The following is a 16,238-nucleotide window of genomic DNA, read 5'->3' on the forward strand; positions in this document are numbered from 1 at the left end:
TTTTCGCGTTCCCCGTTCGTCCGGGACAGAAATGTAAAAGAAAACAGTTTTAGTTGTCAGTTCCTAATGCAATTTGGTGGCTTCTAAAAAATTGACGTGCGTCTAAATTCGCAAGTAAGAGAGTGAATTCTAAACAATCTCGCGTTTCATAAACACGTCGGGAGCCCCCGAAGCCCGATTTGCGCCTAATGGATATGCCGCGGAGAGCCTTTCCCTTTCGCCGCCCCCGACGCCGTCCTCGCTTCGGTCGTACCGGGCGAGAGAGCTGTTGCATCTCGCGAAATTAGTCGTGTAATTTGCATTTTTCCCGGGCCGACAGTAGCGCATTAAAATGACTCGCATTAAGCATTCCTTTTTAAAAAATATATTCGAAACCATCCAATTAAATTCGAGCATTCTCCGGGATAAAAGGCAAAAAGATCCACTTCGTTATCCCGATGAAAATAAATAAAATATCCGTCGAGGAATATTTAAAAACGTTCCCGAAAAAGAAAAATCGTCTCGGTTCCGAACGAGACACGGCCGAATTAATTCCAAATAAGCAAAATTGAAAGCAAACACGGTCCGTCTTTTCGCGTCGAACACACCCCCGACATTCCGGTGGCGGTTTTCACGGAACGCATTACGCGAGTTGCAACTGCCGCCCGGAAAAACGGCACATTTTCGCGGAACAACAAACGAAAACCGATCGATGCGTGCGGAAAGCTTTTATTTCGTGCCGTCGAAATCCCGAAGAGCTAAAACTTGTCTGGAGCTTTTTAGGTCATTTGTTTCCTTTACATATTTATCCGATTTTTCCGGCTGAAAAGTAAGTAAGGCGGCGGGCGGGGAACCTCCCGAGGAACATTGTTCAGACAAAACTTCCGCTCTCTCCTTTCGCATTGTGTTCGCGAATAATGATCGCGGAGACTTCGGAAATATCGGAGGGAACGACGACCAAAAAAAAAAAAATAAAAAATCATTCGATCAGGTAATACGTGCACGTCTACCGGGCGAGAGCGCAGGTACCGCCGCCCCCGCCGAGGAACGACGCAAAAAAACTCTGTGAATAGATGCGACTGCACGGGAAAAATTATGATCAAGTGAAAAATGTAATAAAAACGAATAAACAAGTCTCCGGAGCGCCTCGATTCAATAAAAACACGCCACGGAGCCGGGTGAAAAGGACGGAAATCTCATCTGTTCCGAATTAAATAAGCACTGAAATTCATATATTTACACGGTGCTTTTTTCGCCGCCCCCCGGGCGCACCTCTCGGGGACGGCGTTAATTATTTACGCGGCGCTCTCTCGCTCGCAGGAGATGCAAATTCGGCGCCGGTTTATTTAATTCTATCGTTTCTGCACGGAAATTACGCTGAAACATTGATGGCGGCCTCGCGGTGTCCCCGGAAAAATCCGGTGGAACCGGAACGGCCAATTTGACAGGCGAAACCGAGTCCCGGGAACGTCGTCCGTCCCCCACCGGCTCCCCCATCTTCCAGAGTCGCGGTCTCGCCGCAAACCGACTCCGATGGCGTTCGTTTCCGGTCTTCCGGACGAACCGCCTTTCGTTTTTCAGCGTCCGCCGTTTCCGGGGGCGATCCACCATAATGCGCTTAATTAAAATCGATGTTTGCACATCCGGAGCCACTTAAGCTTCTCCATATTGGATCGTAATCTGCCGCGCCACGGTCCGTTGCCGTTTTTTCCGGTGAGGTCGCCGTCTCCGCCTCGCGTTGAACTTGGCTCCGGCGCAGCCTTGAGAATCACACAAAGACACGCCAAACGGATGGGTTTCGTCACGTTGACGGCCGCAATTACACGATCAAAAAACGGAACTGAACTGGTCCGGGGGTTGGCAACCGACCTTCGACTCCGCTCGCACGTGAAACGTTCTAAAATGGCGCAGCTTCCTTCCGATGAAAAATGCAACAGACGCATTAACAATGCAAACGGAGAGTTTCCGAACGCGGAGTTGCGGCGGTTGCCGGTGCGGATGTGGCGGCGCTAATAAATACGACGCCGATCGCTCCGACGGAGTTTCGATTCCCCAATGACCGACGACGGTTTGCTTGGCAGTTTTGTTCAAATTTGCGACCGTCGAGGCGGCTCTTTACGTTTATGCAAAGATTACTGGCGCCAGTTTAGTTACGTGCCAATTCAGCTCAATTGGCGCTACTAAACGCCAGTGACGCAACAATCCGGTAACGTCCTCTACTCGGTCAAGTTCGATTTCTGTCTTATTTTACTGGCGCCAATAATCCTTGAACGTGGAAACCTACCCTTAGGTGCCTGTAAAATTGTGACCTGGAAAGTTCTTTCGCGCCGTTTCCAGATAAGCCATAACCCAAGTTTACGCCGCTATCTCCCCAAGAATTTTACACCTGCTTGTGGGGAGGCACGTTTCGCGAAAAAAGTAAAGTTATATATTTGATTAGAGGGCCAAGATAAGTTTCTCATCTCCCTTAATCTCGGCTTAGATCAAGTGTAAAAGGAAAGCAGCTTAGGGGACTGCCATCTTTCACAAATAATCCACCGGCTTGCCGCGAGCCGGATAATTCTTTATTTTAAAGTCGTCGCCGCCACCACGAACGTTATGTCTGTAACCCGCGTTATTACGAAAGGATCGAACGGGAGATCCTGCCTAAGTGTGGGAAAAAATACAAATCTGACATGTTCCACTTGAGATAATCCCGTTGGTAGCGGATCCATTCTTTATGCAGAAGGTGGCTGGAAGGCGACTGTTGGCACACCGCACACGTCTGCAGGAAACAGATCCTTTTTCCAATTAAAAAAGATAAATCGCAGGTGCGTGAGTCGTTTATTTCACCGAACGGACCACCGTCCCCGTTCGTGTCCTTCCACTTGGGGCCCGGAGGAACGACGGCAACGGCGTCGTGATCGCGGCCGCCTCGAGCGGTCAAGGCCGCCCGTCCGACAACAACAAGAGCACAACGATTGGGCCAATGAATCGTAGAAAAAGTCCGTAGTTAGGAAAGTTACTTCACGGTACGTCTACTCCTAGAGACCGTATTAAATCGGGATCCAGCCCCGGCCTTGAGATCAAGAGATCGTCTCACGATTACCGGTTCCTCTTCGCTTTTGTTGGTGTGCCATCTTTGATGTTCGATTTCAATACGCATCGGCTTTTTAATAACGTTGAGAGCTCCCGCAGGTCCGATGAAATAATACTGACCTTGCCGCCCTACATTCCCCCCAACGACAGAAGGGGTAACGATCTCGACGGGAGATAATACGTACCTGAAACAGAAACGGGGTGATTAATGGACGGCTCAGAGACAAACAAACAGAAATTAAAGGCGAAGAGGTCTCGAGAGCGGTCGACTGAGAACATCCCCGAACGCAATTCCTTCCTTTCCAGGATTTCGCACCCCGTATCGGGATAACAACATCCAAGAAAAATGCCGCAGGATGACGAGGAAAAAATTGAGGGAAATCGACGACGTATCAACAAACACCGGTGGTGGTGGTTCTCGATTTCGAAAGGTTCGACTCACTTCCGTTCGGTTGGGTGAAGAGTTTTTGACGTCCCAACAACGCTCGAAACATTAATCTCGCCAATTTTCTCAGAGTGGTTGCCAAATTCGTTTCAAGTTCGTGTTTTTGCTCTTTTGACTCGGTGGATTTCGAGTTTCTCCCGCCGAATCGCTTAATTCATCCATTTTATAATATTTGACTGCAACGTAACACAAACAAGACTCAACAACGCAGAAAAAGTTTCCGAAAGGCTGCCTCGACGACAAACTAATGCCCACACTGCCACCAAAACCTTCACTGTTTTTGGTACGAAACGAACAGAACACGAATTTATTTTCTGGACACGAATATATGTAGTTATTTACGAACCGAGTGCGGGAAGACGATGTTCCCGCATTAGCGCATTTTTTAAAGCACGAGCGACGAAGGAGCGAGTGCCTTTAATTAATGCGCGAATGAACGGATGATGTCTTCACGCAAGTGGTTCGTACAATATTTTTTGTACGAAAATTAAATTTTGACCAAAAGTACAATCATGTTTTGGGATCGAAATACAAATCCCGGTCATTGTTTACTTTAGCTACTTGTCGAATTCGACATTGGAATGGGCTCCAACTCTACGTTGTCTGCTGATCATCCCCATTACTTCAATGTTCCATGCCCATGACACGACCTTGAAACACAACAAGAGAGAAAAAAAGGCATTAAGGGTGTCTAGCCAGAAAAAACGCGAAAATTCAACAAGTAGGTAAAATAAACAATTACCGAAATCCCTTTCTTGAAAGTAGAGTTCCTGAAGTGATTGTCGGGTCTTTTTTTTTCTTTTTCGTTGTTCCTCCAACCTCGATTTAATTGCTACCCAAAAATTTTCAGATATCGCCGAGTTTCACAAAGAGAAGACTATATTTTTCAAGAGCAACAACAATCACTCAGCGTTTAGATCCAAAAACTTCAAATTTTGACAGTTTTATCTAGTCCCTTATGTCGTTTAATTTTTTAGTCTGTTCTTTTTACTGAGATATGTCCGGAAGTCCAACCATTCGAAGTCTACGATAATAATAATGATAACAACTGCCGGGTCAGTGGGAATGGATAATATTTATTATGGAAATAAACACTTGTAACAATAAAAAAATTATAATACCAGCATGAACTAGCTGTACGTCGAATTACAAGAATAAAATCAAAAACCACCTTTGATGGCAGTTACAGAAGCTGACCTTTCACGAGTGCTGTTCATTTGAATCGTAATTTCTGACACTGTTAGTCACCTATTGCGTTTACTTTGGGCGACTATAAATAACTCTCCACCCTTGGAGGTTGCTCAGAGACGCTTTTATCGCAACGGAGTACCGTTTTGCTTTGCCTCAACTACTACACCCACTATATTCTTAATTCCTTTGAAATTTCTCGCGCACACGAACTTTCTTCTGAAAGAATCAATATTTGTGTACGTTCTTCTTCCGACTGCTTCGCGTTGTCAGCTTGGAAACTTAGAAATATCAAAAACTCCTCTAATTACCTTTACTGTTGAAATGTTTCCACAACAACGGAAGTGGAAAATTAATTAAACACCAGCAGCAGCTCGGACCATTAGAATTAGTTTACAGCTACCAGAGTAATTTTCAAAGTCGTAAATATTATGATTTGTAAAAAAAAAACTTCATTGAGCAGTACTGCCAAACCACAAAACTTACAAACAGTTACTTTGATTCGTTTTGGATGATGGTTTAGTGTTATTCTTAATTTGAAAAATTAATTGGTCATTGTTCACTTTAGCTACTTCTGGAAGTTTCCCGTTTTTTCTGGCTAGACAGCCTCAGGGCGTCCTCCTAGATCGTTTTCCACCACTCAAACCTTGTGCAAATGAATTTTCCTTACCCTTTAGTTATACTAAGACATTGGCGCAACCTTGACGCGACCTTGAAACACAACAAGAGAAAAAAGGTATTTGCACAAGGTTTGAATGGTGGGAAAAGATCTAGGAGGCTGTCTAGCCAGAAAAAACGCGAAAATTCCAGAAGTAGTTAAAGTGAACAATTACCAATTAATTCATCTGAGAGATATTGTTCAGATTTTTTGAGCATAATTTGGAAAAAGATACCAAATTGATGCCCTAACCATTAAACGTTATTCGTTCACTCCTCGTTTCATCAATGATGCACGATGTAATATTTTCCATATATTTCCTGAGAGGCTGAATGTGGAGCAGTAAAAATGTTATGCCTTTAAGATAGCAAGGAAAATTTGGATCAATATCGACCGATTAGTTTGAAATTCCTCTGAAGCCGTTTACGAGCACTGAACGATGAGCAAATTTATGAAGCTATCTTTGCAAATTTTGCCAAATTCGAGTGCGAGAAAGTTTTCCAAGAGAATCCGAAGTTCATTTTCGTCATTTGCGGGTTTGCATTTGCGATTCGGTGCTTTTACATTTTGCGGGAAGATTTTTAAGGATTCGGTCGGTCGACCCCGCCGAGGGTGACCTCTCGGCCACTAAACCCAAAAACTCCCATGAATTATTGAACGACTTTAATTACGCATAATCGCATCACCGAAGCGTTACCGGCCCGGCGTAATTAGCCGTTTTCGAGGTGGAAATGCGGGAGAATCGCGACCGCACTTCCACGGAACCATGAGAAAGCCGCAACGGGCGCACGATTAATAACAACATCAGCGATTAAGAAAGAACCGGACTGGAGGTGATTGAACTTTTCCTTCTCGTGTGTTCGTTAGAAGAATTCACGCTCGACGGGGCAAAACGTATCGAGAGATCCCCCTCGACAATCCTACGGGGAAGAGTCCCACAAAACGAGAGCATGACTTGCTGTTGCTAGGACTTTGCGCTGCGGAAAGGTCACGCTCGACTGAAATACAAAAGTTGCGCATTCCGATCGTTCTTATCGGAATTGTTTTCTATTTGGTTCGAAAGTGAAGCCGAACACAATGAGTTGCGGTCGTGTGTGCGTGCCGCCCCCCGAAGAAAAATCAATCGCGGCAGGTTCCCAGGAAGGAGACGGTGTCGCCGTAAATTATCAGATGCGTCGCAGGAAATTAGCGGGTACGGTGTAAACGTCCCATTAGATTTATCGGCGTCTATTATGACATCGAACGGCTTTCTGGAGCGCACGAGGTGGAGAGACATGGGGGCAGCACCCTCCTTCGGCGATAAATAGCGCGTTTGTTTATTTTCATCCGTCTCACCCCCTCGAGTCGCGTCTCGGCGAGAGACCTAATAAAAGTGTGACGGAATTAGTGGCTGTCTCATCTGGAAGTGTCGCGTAAGCCGTAAAGAATGTCTAATTACTTGGAAAATCTCGGTTCCCAGAGGGTGGCAGTCGCAAACTTGTAGCGCTGATGACTTTAAACCGTGCGAAAGAGTTGACGAAGTGTGGAGAACCTTACACAAACAGATTGATGCCAAAATAATTCCGAAATCGAGGAGAAAACGCGGCGTTATCCGGCTCGAAGGACCAGAAATTTTTATCCGCCGATTAGAAGCGACTCGAGAGTGCGGAGTTCAATATTTGGGCGTAGATTAGGCCGGGTTTTGATTGAACGTCTGGCGGGCTCATGATTGGTATTGACTTTTCGTTGATACCTCCTGACGGGCCGATGATGGGAATCGCGAAATTCACTCGGATCAGCCCGCAAATATCGCACGGCACGCGCGCACCTTCGCCCCCACGACCCCCCTTATCGCGCACATCTTCTGTTTGAGCCGGAATGATTGATTGATTTATTATTTGATCGGGTCGGCCCTGATCCCGCAAAAATTAAGCGTGCGCGTCCGCCGAGTCGAGATTTAATTAAACGCCACCCCCGAGACCGCGTGCAACAATCGACGACGCCACCGGAGCAACAGCCGCGTTCCTAATACCGAATATAATTAAATACACCGACAAAAGCAAATAAACCGTCGCAAAGTTTCCAAATGAAAAGTTTCGGCGAACGCGGGGGCCGCGGAAAAATTACGCCGATATTAAAAACATATTTAACCTGACCCGGAGGACGTTTTCGCGGGGTCCGCGGAGGAAAGGGGCCGCCGTGATTTACGTGAGCGACCCGGAATTGCACGGGACGAGGGGGTGGCGTCGAACGCGTGATCCTGCGGGTGAAGGATCGCCTGTTAGGAGACTGCTAATCCGCGAAGACGTCCGATTAACCGCTCGCAGCTGAGACGTTAATTGTAAACTACAAATCACCGGAGTCGCTCCTGAATAATAATTATCGGGGAGACATCAGTTAATCCGGAAACTTTTGGACCGGAGCCAGGCGGACTGAATAATTCGCGTGCGATCGTGCGAGCCGATCCCGCGTTTATACAGAGTGTTCGTCGATCGGGATTGTCGAAAGTCAGGTAGGTGCCCATCAAGTGTTTCTTTGATTCCTTGTATTTTTTAATAATAAAAAAAAAAACAGCTGTCGTTCACTACTCCATTTGTTTTTTCAATCAATTTTGACGTTCCGAGTTGAACGTTGTTATAATCGGAGTAAACAGTTTTTTAATCGAATAAAAATTTCAACGTCAAATTTTGACAAATAGAGCATTTAAAAATTCGTTAATCCCTGGACTCTGCAGTTTGAAAGTAAACATTTTTAACACTGTTGCTCTTCGCTTTTACACCCATTAAACCTTCTACATGGAGCATTTTGCGGCAAAGCTTTTATTAATATCCAATTTTCATCAGTTACTAACTAAAACTGATGGTCCTGAAAAACGGGCAACTGCATAAACGAATTTTTCAGTGGAATTTCAGGGAGTTTAGAGAGAATCATCATGTTCATCATTGTCATAAATTATTAGTAATGTGCTACATATTTGTATATTAAAGCACCCATAATTTATAATCGTACGTTGAGAGATAATCTTTCAGATTCCAGGGCGCCGTATTGGCGCCATGTTTCTCTGGAAAATGCACGGCGCTTTAGGCACGATATGAATTCGTTTAATTATTTTTTACAAGTGTGTTATAAAGTCATATGCAAATATTGTACATAATGTATGTATTAAGTAATAAAAAAATATAAAAAAATTTCTTTTTATGGGACAGATAACAGCTATACATACTTATTCAAAAATCGTTTAAAAGATTTAATGAAAGGATTTGTTGTTTTCACAATTTTTGCGAAATTACAGCAGTTATTTTTGATTTAATTTTATTTAGTAAATTGTAAATCATAATATGTAATTTGTAATTGGATTGATCAAATAACAAAACTTTCAGTCATTAATTTTCTGAGGGTAAACTGTTTTTTTTTTTTTTTTGAACTATTCCACCTTGTTTGAAAACGTGATTTCTAATCAGATCGTTTAACTCGTCGCGTAAGGTCGTGCACTATTTTGTCAAAGTAAAAATAAAAACATTTTCGGAGATATTTAATCGAGATCAATTCTTTATGGTTTTACTTGGTTTTAGGAATTTTTCCGAGCTTTCATCCAACATTTTCATTTGAATTTTTCAATGCTTTACAACAATACAGATTCTTCCATTCGTTAGTTCGCTAAATTTTTCCATTTCAAAATATCCAGCTCTTTTCCGTTTGGACCTAACATTGTATTGAAACATCCCTTTTTCCATTTTTTTTTTTTTTGCTTTTCGCATCTCATTCTTTCTTCCCTTACATTTTATTCCGCGAACAAACTTTGTTCAAAATTATTAACATCAAACCTCCGAGGTTGGTTTTTTCTTTTAATTTTTTTTCCTGTTACAGTCTCAGTAAACTGCCTCGGGGCTTTTCAACTAACTATTCATCGTGTACCTGATTTCGGATAACTGAAACCTTCATAACTTCCATAATTCCTGCAACTTTCAATTCGTTCCAAGATTCCATTTACCTTGGCCCTTTTCATTCGCTCGTCCATTAATAAAAGTGCACAAACAGTTCGATTTGTTGCAAGAACATTCATTCCACTTTTAAATCTACAATTCGAGCTCCGCGAGTGAATTTTTCATGATATCAAATCTTGAAAGTTTCAGCCGTTCGAATTGAAAGTTTTCTAAACAATCTCATTTCCATTTTACAACGTTTTCGACTAGAGGTGCACCGACCGTGCCGTACGTGCAACTGAGAGATGAGTTGGCTTTTTCATAAAGCTTCGAAAGTTGTGTGTATCGGCTTTAGGAGTCCGACGGTCCGAGCTTTGGCACCTGAACGGATCAATCAATTAGGCCCGAATTCGGGGAAAGCGAGGAAAACTGCGCTACACGAAAGGAAAAACAAGCCGTTTTCTAATAATATAAATTCCATTATTCCTGGGCGGCTTTCGGAGGTTTTAAGAGCGCCGCACCCCGGATTATCGGCTCCGGGCGCTCCATCACGGCCGCCACCGGAGGTCCCGAATGGACGCGTGTAAATGTCTCGTCCCGGAGCAAACCGTTGCGAAACTTTAAGAAGGCAATAAAACGGCCTCGATAAATTCCACTCTCGAGCGGAAACTAGACCTCGACGGCGGCAGCCGCCGCCGCCTCCGCCGTAATCGTATCGCGTTATCGCGGCCATTAATAATGTTTAATCAAACAACAATTACTCAGATTGCCGGGCAAATATTTTAACGTGTATGTGTGTATGTTACGAGCGTAACACAACAAAAGCCCCATCGACCAAATATTTAACCACCAAACATGGCGCACCGACGGTGATAACAATTAGCTGCGTAATTGGCGATCGTAAAATTTCGAGGAAAAACCCCCCGGAGGCTGGGGCCGAAGACGGATGCCGGTTGTGAAATCAACACAGAAACCATTGTTATTGGATGGAATGGGCACGCGATCGCCGATAAACTGCACTCGGACACGGAAACCATTAAATACAAAGAGCAGTGGCGTAGTCAGCGCGATCACGGTTCCAGAGGTCGCCATTCGGGATGCGGTCCGCGCGACCCAAGCGTGACGTTTTAATTGAGAGAAATATTAAGCGAGGAACGTCTGCCAGTCAGATATTTAAAATTACAGGATCCGTCCGTCACTTTTGCTAACGATTTTGTGGAAAGAAGCAAAATGGAAAAATAACTTTGACACAGTGACGGCGAATTATGTTAAGAAATGTACATTTTTGGCATCTGGGAGTCAAACAATTAAAAATATGATTCTGAAAAAGTTATTTCGATTTTTGGAAAATCGATTTGAAAAAAGAGAATGTAGAAGACACAAATCGGCTAAAACTTTTCATTTCTTACGTCAGACTTAACCTATTTGAAAAACGATGCCATTAAAATTCAGAAAAGCCTGATTTACATGTGTTAAAAATAGGAAAATGCAGTGCTCTCGATTTTTTTACAACCGACTGTACATACCTAGTTTTTATTTTTTTTGCAGAAATGGTGGTTTCGCACAATAAAAATCTTTTGAAAATCTTAATTGGGAAAGATCTCTTGTCATAAAGCTCAATTGTCATAATTAGTAATCTTTATTAACCACAACATTCTTGAGCTGATCGAAAATTTTTAAAATCCAAAAATATCGCTTCAAAAAACTGTTACTATTTGAACACTCAACATCTCAAAGAGAATAACCACTACAAGCGCTATAAATTAGAGAATCGACAAATGCTTCCTTAAAAAAGTACAAAACACAAGTTTTTACTTAACTGCCAAAAGAAACGGTTGTAATTTAGGAAATGGAAAGTGATTTTTGTGAATTTTTCAAAAAAAATTGTCGAAAAGAAAGACGTTTTTATAATACAATATAATTTTTTCAAACAAACTTACATGATCCAGGGTTTTCCCCGGAATAATATAATCAGTCAGATTTGTACGTTGAGATAATTTTTATTGCGGATTCGTTTTAAAAAAAAATTCCTTCCTAAAATTCTTGGAGAAAACAATCTAAATCTACTTGAAGGAATTAAACCACTTTCGAAGACATGTCGGACATTCCAATTTCAACAATATTAATGAAAAAATATTAATTATGCGGTACCATGAAGTGTACAAAATCTCTACTAAGGTCGTCGCATTCGACTGTTGACGGTTGCGCTGCTATAAAATGGTTGGCAAAAAATGCAACCAGATGGTGGTTTTCTGCAATGAAACAGCGTTCGGAATGTGTGGCGAGCTGTTCCAACAAATCTGCTTTCTTGCAGAACCCGTCAAAGTCAAACACATTCTAGACTTTCTTCCGGACGGCGGTCGGAAGACTTTCTTGATGGGCACAACAACGCAAACACCTGTCGTGGTCCAGGCGAACCTGCCAGATTCGGACGCGTCTCGAATCGGCGGCAGATTCGCCGCCGCCACCCACAACAACTGTCACACATTAACAAAACTGTGCATATTTATCTTACCATGTCGTAGACGTACTTTTCTAAGTTGGCCGTCGGCGGGTTGTCGAAGTAGTTGATTTCTGTGTAGCGGTTGACGATGAGAGTGCTGGGGGCGGCCAGGTGGTTAGTGTACATGTGCGGGGGGGCACATTGGCCGCAGGGACAGGGCACCGGTGACGGGGCGTACGCAGTCGGAGGGGCGGCGATCTCTGGACAGGGCACGACGGGACACAAGGGCACTACGTAAGGGATTTGGCCGGGGGCGTTCAGGAAGTACGTCGTGGTTGCTGCAATGTACTATCGGCTCACTACTTATCACGGCGGCGTCGCGGCGGCCCACCTAAACGCGACCAAGATTGTCCTAGCCTTATATAGATACTATATAGGTACTCCGATTGTCTCTTATAATTGATATTTGGTATCCTTTGCTAATATTGCACGATTGTCTCGGTTTTACTCTACTGATTACTTAAGTTAAGTTATTCACCTACTTAGTAGTAGTAGCAGCAGTCTGAACGCTACTCTCAACTAGATGTATATATAAATATCTATAAATACTTTGATTACAATCAATAACTGAGCGATATATAAACTTTGCTTTAGATAAAATATACTATTTTTTTTTCTTTTAATATATTGATTAACCTAGAGATATGTATTTAACACGAATTTATGTTTGCGCGAAATAATTGTTTTGGATGATCGATATGGTCGAAAACGATATTGTATTGAGAATTGCTTTCTATCTGAAGATAATACTGTTAGTGTTGCACACAACCTTCACGCCGAATCTGATTCGGCACTCGATTAAGAGCAAAAACAACAACAATAACAACAACGCGAACCGATTGTCTGCACCGAACAGTCAGGATATGTTCGAATATAATTGAAACGCGTAGGAAGGTGGATGTGATGTGTCGAGTGCGAAACCTACCGGTATATAGTATATAATATATATATATTTTTTTTATATATACAGAGAAAAAATGATTGTCTAAGACACAAACACCACGAACATCGAATAGTGACTGACACGATTAATCTGAATGTGACAACATGCAAGTGAAGAACAATATATTTTTTATTGACTTGGTTGCGAGTTCGACGCGCGGCGGTCGCGTCCAAAAAATATTGCACTGGGCCCTTCGAACGTACTTAACTAGGTATATATATTATATATCTACATATAATATGTATATAATACGATAAAGCTCGTCTCGGAGAGTCGGTCTCGTTGAGGACGGTGTTTTGTGTATATGTATGTGTGTGTGTACGTACGGTTGGTAACTCGCTGGCCGTCAACGACTCCTGACAGGGCAGCGAGCCACTCTCAGGTCAAGAAACTCGAGGAGGAACGCCGGTCGTCCGGCAGAACTCTCGACTAATTAGATAATCTACGCGTCTATCACACGTACAACAAACTTACTTTACTTACACTTAGTGATCAATGATTGTCGTTAATTCTTGGACAAGACGCGTCGTCTTTGCCTTCAAAAACGCCAAAACGAAAAAAACAACCGACAACACTATGTACAGTGAGTGTACATGCAGTACTGCCTGCCTCTCGGATCTATGATACAATTAATGGTAAGCGATATCGTCGTAAAAATATAAGTTGCTTTTTTTTCTCTCTTTCTCTTTTTGTACTAAAAGGAACGTCGATCGGATCTGGATCGAGTGCGTCTCGAAACAATAACGTGGCGGTCTGCGAGCGATTGATAAAAATTGCTTGGATTTTACCTTGGTGGTCGGCGAGTTCCGTCGACTGAAAGATCAGATCGTACACTAAATAGAGCACTCGGACGAGTACGAAATGCAACAGACCAAAAAGATTTCGTGTTTGTATTAATATGTGACGTGAGAACGTAATAGATTGGCGTTGATTGACAGCAGCAGCAGAAAGACGGGCGCGCTCTCGTCGGCTTGTGGTGACGCGGATTGTTGTTGGTTGTTGTCTCGTTCGACACGCGGGGCCGCAGCTCCCCGGAAGGACGTGTGTATGTTACGTGTGAGGATGTGATGTCTAGTGAAGGACCGGTGACAGAGTGAGTAGTTCGTAGGAAGTGTTAGAGGTGTGGACCGCCGCACTCGCTGGCTTTCTCGCCCGGACTGTGCCTGTGCCGCACCGCGAACCAAGACGAGCACCAAGCCATCACGGACCTGCGCCATGGCCGGACCCCATCCGTGCATCCCGCACACGCCGCATCGATACAACCTGATGCATGCCGCCGCCACCACCGCCGCCGCCGCTCTCGCACCTGAAACGACACACCGGGACCCTCTCCCGACGAATTATTACCCAACATGACCAAAAATTACCACTTCGCGCTACAAGGATCCTTCCCACGTGACCCACCACCTCCAAGATTTTGACATTACTTCGATTAAAACTCCTCCGTAACGCTTCACGTTACAAATGGGCTCATTATTATATCGAAAACAGTTTAATAATGAATCATATTATTAAACTGTTTTTGGTAACTTTTAGCTTTTGTTATATTGGCAATATCAGCCGTTTGACGTCAGGCGTCAAGGTAACGAGTGAAAATTTAGTAACCCACGCGAAAGTCCCTAGTCTAATATGAAAAATTGAGCACTTGAAATTTCAGGAATTAGTAAAACAAAGTAGATAAAATAGTATTTTACACTCGTTTAATAAGACGTATTATCACATTCGTTCCATTAAAGCACTTGTGTGATAATACAACGTTTTATTAAACTCGTATAATAATATAGCATTATTAACGAATGTTTTCACAGTTGTCGATACAATTCATAAATTGTTGATTCGCCCACGAACGTTATTATTACTATTATTATTGCGAGCGCAAAGCTCTCCTAAACAAACCATCTACTGCCGGAGCAAGTTACCACGATAGTAATTAACACCGCATCCTGGGGCACGAGACTCTCTCCTCCAGAACCCTGCATCAAAAATTCATGGGGGGCGGCGGCGTCCGGCATCTACCTCCGCCGCGCACCGGTCTATTTTGGATTTTCACGGCGTACCCACCACATTCGGTATTTAATCTCGTTAGTGTCGGCGTAATAAAGTCGTAAATTTCCAGCGATAAGCTTTTCCCAGTTCTTACGGAAACAAAGAAACGCGCGTCGCCGGTGATACGGAGTGTGGGAAATTCGGAGCTCTAATCCGAAAGATGGAACGTCAGAAGTAACAAATTACTTAAACATCCTATTTCCTGGGCGTGGACCGGGACGGGAAGGGGAATTGATTGGCCGGGCGCATCTCCAGATTTGTCTCCGCTTGATTTATGATGGGCGCCGTTAACGATGTCCGCCGACGTGAGGACGTTCGAATCCTGGATCGCCGATTTGGAGAGTTGGGAAAGTTGCGAAGTTCGCGGACAGGTTCTTAAAATAATTTGCCGCTCCGCGCAGATTTTCTCGACGGGTCTCACTTTGGACGTTAATAAATTACAAGTTATCAGAGCAATTTCCGTTCAGATCATTATTTGATGAGGAGGAAAGTTGAAAAAAAAAATCGAGAAAAACGATTTCCTTTCAAATTCGCATAAAAACGACGGTGCACATCAAACCCGTCACGTTTCGACAAAATGTTTGCTAATTTAAAATCAAATCGCGATTTTTATGGAGCCGCATATCGAATATCCTAAATTAAAAGTTGCGCTCGCTGCTGCACTTCGGAAATTACGCTCCGACAAACAAAACGATAAATTAATGGACAAATCAAGCACAAATAACTGAATGATAGAATTAAATAATAACATACCGGTGCGTGGGACGCCAAATTTGAACGAATGCAAATGAAATCAACCGTCGATCGGTTAATTAAACAGTTTCGACGAAAAAAAGTAGTCGCGAAGCGAAGCTGCACCTCACACGGCGGACAATTTCGTCAAGGCCGTCGGCGAAAACGCGCCCTCCTCTTCGATGTGAGGCGTCCATCGGCCGCCTCTTTACGCCGCCAACTCGCCATTTCTGGAGCTTTCCGACGGCGACCACCCCCGATCGTAAGCCGGAGCTTTGGGCATCGACTCCGGGCTATAAGGGGATCAGGCCGTCCTTAATGCCCGTGTTTTTTTCCCTTTCTTTGTACAGCCGCCACGGCGAGATGTAAATCCCCGGATCTCCGATGCGCCGCCGACCGTTCGGCGTTATTCCCTCGACGGACGGAGGCACAGAAAGAAGAAAAAAATAAATAAATAAACGCCGCCGTTTTGGTTAAGAGAAACGGAACCTGATTACGTCCTTGCGACCTTTGCGCGTCGTAAAAGCTCGAAAAAGGTCCACCGTCACCGCTTAATTCCGGATTATCCTCGATCGGCGACGGTGACTTTTTCCGGGCGGGGGGCGACACGTCCGGTTTATGAGTCGGGGTGGCGGCGGCTACGTGTTGCGCTCGACCCGAGCTCATCAATTTTTCCACGTGCGATCCGGAATTAAACGGCCCCGTCAATCTTCCGGAGAAGCGGGGGTCCCTGCGACGCGCCGCCCTCCAAAACTTTCCGGTGC

The 16,238-nt window shown here is 43.9% G+C and overlaps 1 protein-coding gene across 7 annotated transcripts in view; it reads right to left on the bottom strand.

The window, feature by feature from the left end:
- Positions 1-16,238, bottom strand: part of heph (polypyrimidine tract-binding protein 1 heph) — a 113,627-nt gene that overhangs the window by 22,691 nt on the left and 74,698 nt on the right. The window contains exon 1 of one of the 7 annotated variants that reach the window (XM_069041382.1): positions 11,782-14,000. The exons of 5 other annotated variants lie outside the window; for them this stretch is intronic. Coding sequence is in view for 1 of the 2 variants with exons in the window: in XM_069041379.1 (XP_068897480.1) it covers positions 11,766-11,879 (114 nt within the window). In the remaining variant the exon portion in view is untranslated. Of the gene's footprint in view, positions 1-11,765; positions 14,001-16,238 lie in introns of those variants that run through there. One more of the 7 variants, XM_069041379.1, reaches the window with a different exon arrangement.

Source organism: Tenebrio molitor, chromosome 3 (assembly GCF_963966145.1).
Source record: "Tenebrio molitor chromosome 3, icTenMoli1.1, whole genome shotgun sequence".
Lineage (NCBI taxonomy): Eukaryota > Metazoa > Arthropoda > Insecta > Coleoptera > Tenebrionidae > Tenebrio > Tenebrio molitor.